Source organism: Ceratosolen solmsi, unplaced genomic scaffold (genome assembly GCF_000503995.2).
Source record: "Ceratosolen solmsi marchali unplaced genomic scaffold, CerSol_1.0 scaffold15, whole genome shotgun sequence".
In the NCBI taxonomy this organism is placed as follows: domain Eukaryota; kingdom Metazoa; phylum Arthropoda; class Insecta; order Hymenoptera; family Agaonidae; genus Ceratosolen; species Ceratosolen solmsi.
Genome location: NW_011948434.1, coordinates 273,003 through 284,373, shown reverse-complemented (window position 1 = coordinate 284,373; position 11,371 = coordinate 273,003). Strand labels below are relative to the sequence as shown.

Genomic DNA, 11,371 nt, shown 5'->3' with positions numbered 1-11,371 from the left:
TGCAAAGAAATCCTGTCTTATTGGTATTCTATTACTATACTAATAAATATTCTTTATTGCACTATATAACTGAGTCTCATATATATTTTCTACTGGAACACTTCTACATATATTATGTGTGCATTTTACCATCGTACAATATTGGCAATCGATATGGTTTATGACGTAGCTTGATATTAGTTCTTAAGTTGATGTTAGGATTAATGACGCATATTAATTTTTGTTGTTACATTAGATACATAAATCGTTATAATGCATCATCTTGCGTTTGATTGTTATTTTAATATGAATCCATTCATGTTCTATAGTATTTTAAACTGTAATACATAATTTTAGTATCAATAGGAGATTTTATTATAATAATTTAATAAATGTAAGAAAATATAGAATGCAAGTAAGTTAACAATTTAGTAATTTTTGTGTAAAAGTATATTTTCATTAACATTTATATATTATTTTATTCATTTAAATATTTTGTGAATATAAAATATAAATATATTTTAAGTAATGTTTTATTGTCAAATAAAATTTATCAAATAATAATTAAATAATGAATTATTTACAAAACAAAAGTTGGATGAAAAAATGTATTAATGGTGGAATAATTAATAATATTTTTTAGTAATTAATATTCATATGATTATTAAAATTAATTTAATTAATATAGAATTTTGTATATAAAAATACCGGTATACACATTTACTGTTTTAATATATTTAAAACCTTCTTTCAGCTTCATTATTCAACAAGTGAGTATAATTTTCATTTGAAAAAAAATTGATGTCAACAAATAATAGCATTTCTATTTTCAACTCGCTTCTGTATAATATTTAATCTATACTTATTTTTTTCATTTTTCAATATAAGTTTGAATAACTGCTTTTATGATTCATTCTATCTTTTATCAAGCAATGTAGTTGATTGTAAATTTAGTTTATATATCATGGTTACATTTTTGTGCTATAATTTTAAAAATAAATTCTTTATTTACGTATGCAAATATTTTCTTAGTATTTAAGTAAATATACATCAATAGAATGATATATAAAGAACAGAATATGTGATATAAGTGGAGATATTTGAAGACAGAAAATTTAAAAAATGGATCGTCTTTATTTTTTTTATTGATAGAAATGGAAGATGATGAAAATCAATATATTGAAATAGTATTAGTCAATGAAAAGTATCAAAAATAAAATGAAAATATCTGAGGCTAATTATGATTAGGGAAAACTTTTGCGTAGCTGCGCAGCAAATTTATATGCGCAGAACGGGAACAATATTACGCTCATTCATTGTTTCTTATATTTTACACTTTGTTGTTTTATATTTTTTAAATCATTTGAAATATTTCAAATACAAGTTTTAGATAATTTACTGAAATAAAAATATTTATGCTACAACAACAAAAATGCATGAAACTATTATGGACAAGATGATAGAATATAGATAGACGTACTATTTCGTATGAAAGAAAAGCTAACAATTGATTAAAGCTTAACCTGCAGAGTAAATACAAGAGGGTGAATGTAAGAGCAAAAAGGATATAGGATAAGAGAGAAAGATAAACGAAAAATCGAACTGGTTTTCTCAGCTGTGTCCGGGTGGGAGAGGGTGGTGGTAGAGGGAGGTAAGCATTTACACGAACGGTAAGGACGGTGAAACTCGACATCAACGTCAGTCGACTTCCTGCCAGGGACAACCAGTAATGGCTAGTGCACGTGTGCCCGTTTTTTCAACGGTGTTAGCACGAATAATATGCCGAAATGTATACCATCGATACTGTTTCACCAGGTTGAATGAAAGCGATGCAAAGATGAACAAAATAACGTCGAAAAGACAGCATCGCAGATCGATATTTTTTACTTTTGGGTTTCTTTTAGTACTGTTACAAACAATGAACCGTGGATTGACGGAAGTTCGGGCCGAGATTTTTACCAACAGCTTCCTTGTAAGGATGAGAGAACCTTCAGCTAGACATCTGGTTGACCAAATCGCTTACAGAAATGGATTCGTCAATCTTGGCTCGGTAAATATTTTTATCTTACTTTTTATGATCTTTCAAAAATTAAAGATATTTAAAAATAAATAAAAATAAATCATATACAAATTTATCGTATATTTTCATTACAAAATGTACATAATATGTGATGTACTATAAATGAAACTTATTTGTAATTAATAGCTAAAAATAATTAAATAATATGTATTAAAAATATAAAGTACAAATATATTGCTTTGTGATTTTTATTTTTATCCATATTTTATTCTAAGAATAAAAATAATTCTATATTTTTGCTTTCTTATTTTTTAATTATTATATGATTGATTTCAATTAAAAAAATTTAATCGTATTTTATATTTTTAATTTTATTAAGAAAGAAACACTAACTGTTGCATAAGTAGAAATTCATTATAAATAAATAAACATAAGCTATAAAATAATTAATTTTACAACTCATATTATACATACCTGGTTGGTTTCTAACTTTCTAAGGCTCTTAAGGAAATATGCATAATATTTTGAAAATTTTTGTGATATTTAGTGTTAATCAAGTAGATATAAGATAATGCCAAAAAATTTTATTATGTTAAATTGGGAATGGGCACATATGATTAAATATTTAAATATATAATACGAGATAAAGTGATGGATGTATTATTTAAAACAGAACTTTCAACTGGTATAAAGAATTGAATCATAATTCCTATAGCATTTAAATAAAATAGTTTTGTAAATCTATAAATATTAATTTAAATATATAATGGATTCGTTTTTAATTAGAGTACAAATTATTCAAATTTCATGATCTATTAAATTTATATATTAATATTATAAACAGCATTTTGTAAAAATGCTTATTTTATTAAACTTTTACAATAATATAAAACCTTCACAAGATTATCAATCAAACAATAATTACAGATGATTATTACTAACACGATAGCGAACATAATAGTATAGGATTTATTGATCAATCGATGTGATGGCTTTGAGAAATAATACAAAAACCTATTAATAAATTATTGGAATAAAAAATCACTGAAATTATGAAATTAATATCATAATATCATGTTATGAAAAATTATTACAATTTTTGACACTGGTCTTTTATATTCCATAATTAAATAAATAAAAAAATATAATCATAACAATTAGAACTGAATTTACTCGTTTGTTAACAATTATAATTACTAATTAGTTTAAGTTAGCAATATTACTTAATTAATTTATATTCATAACTTTTATCATTATTTTCACATAATTATTTGGATGCAGTTAAAAGAACAGATATTCATTAAAATTATTATAAATATAAACACGTAACAATAAATATCTTTGAGTATTGTCATATTTTAGAAATATAGAATTTGATATATATTGCATTAGATTTTATTATAGAATAGATATATATTGCAAAATACATACAAATTTTAAAAAAATAACAATTAAATTGAAAATATCAAAAATTAGTTCATTAATATAATTAAAATTGAAAAACTTTCTTATTTCGGTAATATAGGTAACAAAGTAACTTTATTTTTAATCCATTACAATGTTTAAAAATATTTATACTTGGTAAAATTCAACGATGTTCATATGTAGACTATGCGTCAGCGAAGGACTTTTATTTAAATCATTTCTTGATGAAAGTAAAAATGATAAAAATATTATGTAATTACAATTAATACAATATTTCATAAGTTATACTACAAGATACTTTTGCTTCATACTTTTAATTAAAGATAAAATAAAATTTTATAAATTCAATGGAATCTATTAATATCTGATAAAAGTAGCTGTTTTATTATGCTGTTTTATTTAAAATCAAGTTATAAAAACCAATCGTGTCTTGCAAATTAAAATTATTTGACCATTTAGAATTATTAGGCTTTTTTATTACTTATATAAAACTAATGATGCAAAAACCAGGAATATTGAATCGAACTCTATTATTTCCATTTGTTTTTTTTTTGTTGTCAATAAATAATACGTAAACAGAATTGAAATTAATTTTTTTTAAAAACTTTTTTAGAAGCTTAAAAGCTTATAGTGAATGTTTGGGCGCGCGTGTGCCTGCGCGTGTATGTGGATGAGTCAACAATTGACTGAGAGAGGGTGTATGTATTTGGGAATTAAATTCTTTTTAATAAACTTAAATTTAATTAAACTAAAATCCGTAACATTACCAATATATTTAGCCTTTTCTTCTTTTAATAAAGTAATCGTTTATTATTAATTAATAAACTGTTCTTTAATAAACAGTGAACAAAATAATAGAATAGTATTGATCTTAACAAATAACTTTTAATTGAATCCGTTTTTCTGCATAAAAAAACTATAAACGAATCGAAGCACTATTTCATTATATACATTTATGATTTTTATATTGTAATTTATTAGAATATATATAAATATACAAATTAAATTAATAGAAACAACTTTGTACTCTAAACATTTGAATGCTAACAAAATTTTTTTAATAACATATAAATATTTTATTAATTGATTTTTCATAAAATTAGTATAAAAAATCATTTAATCAAAATTAACATAAAAATAAAATATATAATATATCTTAAATTGTAGTAATAAAATTAGTAATTCCTTTTATATTTTTATATTTTTATTTCATGATAACAGGACAGTAATTTTTAGAGATTTGCTATCAAATAATTTTTCTAAAAAACTAAAAACAGAGATTTAAAATTAAAAAAAAATTTTTATAAATAAATATTAATTTTATATAAGTTTATTAATACATTATGTTCGATTTTTTTATAATTAGTAGTACCTCAGATGATAAGATTAAATTTTAATTAATCCATTTCTTTTGATATCATGATAAAACATATGTTCAAAAATTTATAAAAGACGTATTCTTATGCTTAATCTTAAAGGTCTGTAAGAAGGAATCTAACGACTATAAGATTTTTAACATAATTCAAAATTTTTATGAGTTAAACAATCGATATATAATCTATCAAATATTAGTAAAAGTAGGATTTATTATTATTCTAATTCGATACATAAAATACATAATGAAATTAAAATATCTACATAGTATATATCTTGTAGTAAATATCTGTACAGTTAAATGAAGTAATCGCTATACGATTATATTTGCTAAATGCATATATATGACATGCATGTAATACATACGTTAAAAAAACTTATATGTTCAAATACTTATAAAAATTAAAAAAAATTTTTTTAATTGTTAAAGTAAACTTATATGTTAACTTTTATGTAGTATTGATATAATGGCTAGGTGTGTTTTGTATAAATACTAATAATGCACACTAAAACGATTAATTGCTTTAAAATGAAAAATTTGTACAATTTTTCTTTGAGATTCTTTGTAGTACTCAAATATATTTTTACTTACAAACATTTACTTAAAATGAACGCCAATTAAAAAGTAGCTAAACATTTTTATAAATAGAATTTAATAATCTATTAATACATATTTCATTTTTAATTCAATCTATATTTGTATTTTTCTTATAAGCAAAAAATTGTAAAAGTTTATATGCATAAAAAATATATTCATTTTATGATGAAATATAACATATGTAGTAAGATGAAAAGAAAAAAAAGTTTTTAGTCGAAATTATATATACAAGATTTACAATAGTTTACTTTCATGTATGTTTTTAAAATTAATATAGTTTTCATAAAAAATAAATAATATGCATTTTTACAGGTTTTAGGAAGTCAAACAGAATTTCATTTTGTGCATAGGGCCTTACCTAATGTAAGAAACAGAAGATCCATACCTCATGTGCGAAGATTAAAGGTAGATCCAATGGTACGAGAATGTTATTATTATAATAAATAATTTTTATACCATAGAAAATTTTTTTATAATATATTTTATGATTGAACATAAATATATTTTTAACTGAAATTATTTACATAAGAGTAATGTTTCATCTTTTTTCTTTAATTTTCTTAACAATATAAATATACTAAATTCTATGTTATATACAAATTTTGATATTGCTCACACTTCTTTTTTTGTATTGAATTTTTTTTTTAATATTTTGAATTGTTATTTATTATACTGACAATGAAATACTACAACAATTGAATAAATTTTTTAAAAAGTTATAAAAATTTAAATATTTAATTAAAAAATTTATAGTTTTTATATTGATGTAAATCTAAAAAGAGATTATTTTTAAATATTGATTATATTTAATTTTATTTTTCTATAAGTAATTATAGTTTTAAATATTGCATTGTCAGCATCGTATAAACCCGGATTAAGCATTAAATTTGTCATGTCAAAGATATTTATAAGGATATAATATTTTTCAAAATAATAACTTAGAAGAATAAAATTACCTATGTTTATACAAAAACGAAACGTTGGGATAATAATTTTTCTTATTGTGTTTATTAAGTTCAGTTTTTTATTTGTATTTGAGAAAAATTAAGTTTTTTATCTAGTTATTCAACAAATGGCATGATTTAAATTGAATGACTAAAAGATTACAAATTAAATTTTTTATATTTCAAATAAAAGTTAATTCAGATAATAATGGAAAATAAAAAACCTGTTTGAAATATAAATTTTATTGCCGAACCTGAAAAATATTTAATAAGTATTTCCTTATCTTCAATTACACAAGCAAATATGGCATAAGATGATTCGATTCAAACACAATTTTGGAATGATTCTTAAGATTACAAACTACTACAAATCTACCTTTTGCTTTTTAAATTTATATAAGTAAGAAATAATTCATATTGAACTAAAAGTACTAACAATAGAAAATTATTATCTTACTGTTTGGAAAATAACATTTTTCCGATATCCTGTAAAGATAATAAAAAATTATTATAGTTATATGTATAGTTATATATAAAAATACGTAATAATAGTCGAAAATAGGTACTTCATATAAAAATTGTAAAATATTATAATTTATTTTGAAAATATTCAATAATATTTTTTTTATATATTTATTCCGTGCTAAATAATAAACTAATTCATTTTATATAAAAAATATAACATTTATTAAATTTAGTATTAAAATTATTGTGGTGAATATTTATAATCATTAAATCTATGTATTTTGATAATAGTGTATTAAATTATTTTAATAGCATCATCGATATTTTACATATTACATATATGTAGCTGAAATTATATAAGTTGATTAATAAATTAAAAAATTAATAAATTAAATTAAAAACATATTATATAAGTTGATTAATTTATTTTATATATAGTTTTTATGCAAAGATATTAAATTATATTTACATATTTTTATGAAAATCTTTTATAAAATCTATTCAATTCATAAACTATAATAAGTTTTCGTTTTACCTAATAAAAAGTGAGATGTGTTTTCGTAATGTAATGTTTAATTTATAAAAAAAATTTGTTTGTTAATATTATAAGATTAAGGAAAGTATTATTAATTAAGCACATATATTAATTTAAATTCGTTTTACTCTTATTGTTTAAATAGAAATAAAAAAGAAATGTATCATTTTAGCTTATTTAATTTATATTACATATATTATTTTATATATTGAATACTTTATATTATATAATATATTTAATAAATAATTATAAGATTACTTTTTAAATAATTAATACCAAGTTTGTAAGCACTTTTATGATTTGCATTATTGTTTGAATCTAGATAATCTATTAGAGCTATATGAAAGTGAAAAATTGAATTATGTTATAAAAATTTGTAATAGATATATAATAATAATGGAATATTTCTAATAAGATAAATAAATTTATAACCTTAATATGTAAGCATTATTTTTAATGAAAAAATAATGGTCTGAATTGCTACTATGTATATGTTTATGTTATTGAAATTGTCTAATATATTTATAATTTAATTAAATTAATTAATCTTAATTTATACTACTTTTTATATATTTAGATACATACTGCGATTCAGCAGTCGGGTTTTAAGCGAGTGAAGAGGGGATACAAACCTTTAAAGGTAGACAAAATGATTCCATTGTTGAATGATATCAAGAACGCAGACGGTGATTCAGTGAGTCGGGACCCCACAGATCCTTATTTTCAGTATCAATGGTATTTAAAAAATACAGGTCAAAATGGAGGTAAACCAAAGCTTGATCTAAATGTAGAGGCCGCCTGGGCTCAAGGATATACAGGCAAAAATGTCACGACAGCCATCATGGACGATGGTGAATTTCTTTTTATGATTCACTGTTGTGTTCTATTTGAAGTATTTATATAATTTGTTTAACTCCAAAACCATGGTTTATCTAGAACTATTTAACATTTAATTCTACATAAATTTTTTATTTATCAGGTTGAATTTATAATTTATATATATATTACTATATTTTAATTATAATATAAATTATTATACATAAAATAATATTACATTTTACAGCATTGATACATACATTGATTTAAAATTTATTATTTTTATGATGAATACAATTTAATCTTATATTTTAATATCATATTTAAGGCTAAAATCTTAAAATAAAAGCTGCAACATTAATACTAGTAGAAGGAACATGTAAAAATTACTATTATATTAAATAATATTTAAAATAAACTGTTAATCATAAAATTCTTACCTACTAAACTATATATTTGAATTTTTGCACATAACTGAATTGTAATATTATAAAATTTCAGCAATTATAAAATTAGAATTTATATGTGAATTTGAAAACGTTTACCTAAAATGTTGAAAATTTTCAAAAAAAGTAATACTGAAATTATTTTCAATATATTAAGTAGAAGTCTTTCAATTTTTAATAAAGAAGGAATTTAAGTTTATTATAAATTTTTAATTAAATATTATAATAAACAAAAATTTAATACTTACGAATATAATTATTTATTGATGTGATTCTTATAAATTATCTGATAAATGGCAATTCGTCAATGAATTACTTATAAGCAAATTGTACTATTACGGATATACAGTAGTGAAATGTATTATTTTATTTTCTCAATATATCAATATTTTATTATTGATAATTTAGTTAATTAAAACCCCATAGAATTAATTATTTTAATTAATTCATTTAAAGATAAAATTATAAGTAATTAAATTATTTTGTACAGCACTAGGTTATCAAAAAATTTTATTTTATTCATAATATAACTGGTTATAAATATATTGCATACAGTATACAATTATTCGAAAATATTTCATTTTTAAAGTTATTTTCTTTTTAACTAATATAAAATTTGTTATTAAACTACATACAAACATTATTACCATTATCCCATAACTATTCACTTATTTAAATGATTGTAATTTATTTAAATTATTAAAATTTTCTGGTAATTGATTATTCATGGTTAAAAATGTTGATATGTATATCAATAGTAAATTTGCATAAATAAATTATATAGGAATGTAAATGTTTGTGCTATAACAGAGTCACGAGCAACACGCGCGCACAGTCGTACGCACGCAAGCACACGCACACTCCCACATATGTATTGATATAGCTGATTATTACTTATTATTACTAAAATGATATATTTTAAAATCTTTTAATGATAATTAATATCTTGCTGTTCCTAGCTGAAAAAATAATTTCATTAATTAAACGAAATACAAATAAAATATAACTAAGTAAATAATAATAATTTATTATTTGTTAAAAAGAATAATTCTATTTTTTTAGAAATGATTTCATTTAAATTTAGCTGAAAAAGACTTCTTATTTTTATGTGTAATATTCATCATAGTCCATTGGGTATTAGTTATTTAAGAACTCAATTTTTTCTTACATTTGAAAAGTTACTCGGTCTTTAATATTTGTAAATATTTTTGAATTATTAAATTATATTCGTTATCATAAGTTTATCTATAATAAATATATAATACAAATTAATGTTGAAAAGCCTGAAGGCTTACTTATTTATGTTTTTTCTAGTTATTGTAGATTTCAAGATGTATGATAGGAATAAGATTTTAAGAATATTTATTATATAAATAAGAACATTATTTTTCTATCATTTTAGGAGTCGATTATATGCACGCTGATTTGATGTATAATTATGTAAGTATTATTCGTTAGTTGTCAATATGTTTATTGTAAAGATGTTAAAATAGTGTATATCTTTTGTTTGATTATGTATTTTGAAAATTTATTTATGTAAAGTAATAAAATTATTATTTTCTCAGATTATTCTGAATTTATAAATTGCTTGGTTATAAGATATCAGTTACTTTATATATTGTATGATTTGATATTATACTTACATATTATTCTATATTTAAATTGTTTCGTATTATATGATAATTACATATTCAAAAAGTCAAATAAGTTAAAAATCGAAAACAAAATTTATATACTAATTGAGAGAAATTTAAGAATAACTAATAATTTGTATATTAAAAATTTTTAATCGTATTAAAATATATTAATTTATTTAAAAATAATTAAAAATAGCACTGTTGACGAATTTTATGTATCTAATCAGATTACTAAATTTTTGTAAAATTAAATTTGAAATTTAAATACTTATATATTTTTTTATTGTAATATTTTTCTTAAGGTTTCTTCATATTCATATAAAATAACTTTTACTTAGAATTCATAATTTTTTAATCTAATATGTCAATTTAAATTTGACTTACTTATTTTTAATATTAATTAATATAATTATTTTATATAAGTAATTTCTACATATTATATATATTTTTTTTTTCATCTGAATTTAATACTAAATTTTTCTTATTTATATTTTTATATTAAACTATTTATTTTAGACAATAAAATATAAAAATCTTATTAAAAAATAATAATATTTATTTTGATTTATAACATATACATAATGTTTTCTTTTAATGAATTTACATAAAATAGATATTTTGCATAAATTGAATACGTCATTTAGTATAATAAAATCTATATCTAATTACATTTGATAAATTTAATTTATAATTAAGAATATAAAATAATCTTATATTTAATAAATTTGTGAAATAATGAGAAATATTTTGAATAGTAGAGCTATAAATAAATGCATCATTAAATATAAGCAACGTTGAAGTAAAGATGAAATAAGATATGAAAAATAGGATTAGAAGAAAATTTATTATTTATTACTAATGTTCGGAAAATAATCCCACAATTTAACTCGTCAGCCAAACGTGCAATAATTAACTTAGAACAAAAAACCCACTAGATGTTGTGTGGGGTTGCCGGGCAAGTAAAGGGTGAATGCACTGATTAATAATTAACACATGTCTTTATTATTTCTGTTTATTTGAATTAATTTACAAAAGGGTGAATTACAGACGAACTTTATATTTCTTGATAATCTTGTGGTGTTGAAATATATTTACTATGAATGAAGCAGGTTATAATCTATTGAATATTATC

The 11,371-nt window shown here is 20.5% G+C and overlaps 1 protein-coding gene across 1 annotated transcript in view; it reads left to right on the top strand.

The window, feature by feature from the left end:
• The first annotated feature begins 1,599 nt into the window (after window positions 1-1,599).
• amon (prohormone processing protease amontillado) overlaps window positions 1,600-11,371 on the top strand; it is a 39,510-nt gene continuing 29,738 nt past the window's right edge. Inside the window, exons 1-4 of the mRNA XM_011502859.1 lie at window positions 1,600-2,029; window positions 5,709-5,813; window positions 7,918-8,191; window positions 10,005-10,042. Coding sequence (XP_011501161.1) covers window positions 1,709-2,029; window positions 5,709-5,813; window positions 7,918-8,191; window positions 10,005-10,042 — 738 coding nt within the window. The 5' untranslated portion in view covers window positions 1,600-1,708. The remainder of the gene's footprint in view (window positions 2,030-5,708; window positions 5,814-7,917; window positions 8,192-10,004; window positions 10,043-11,371) is intronic.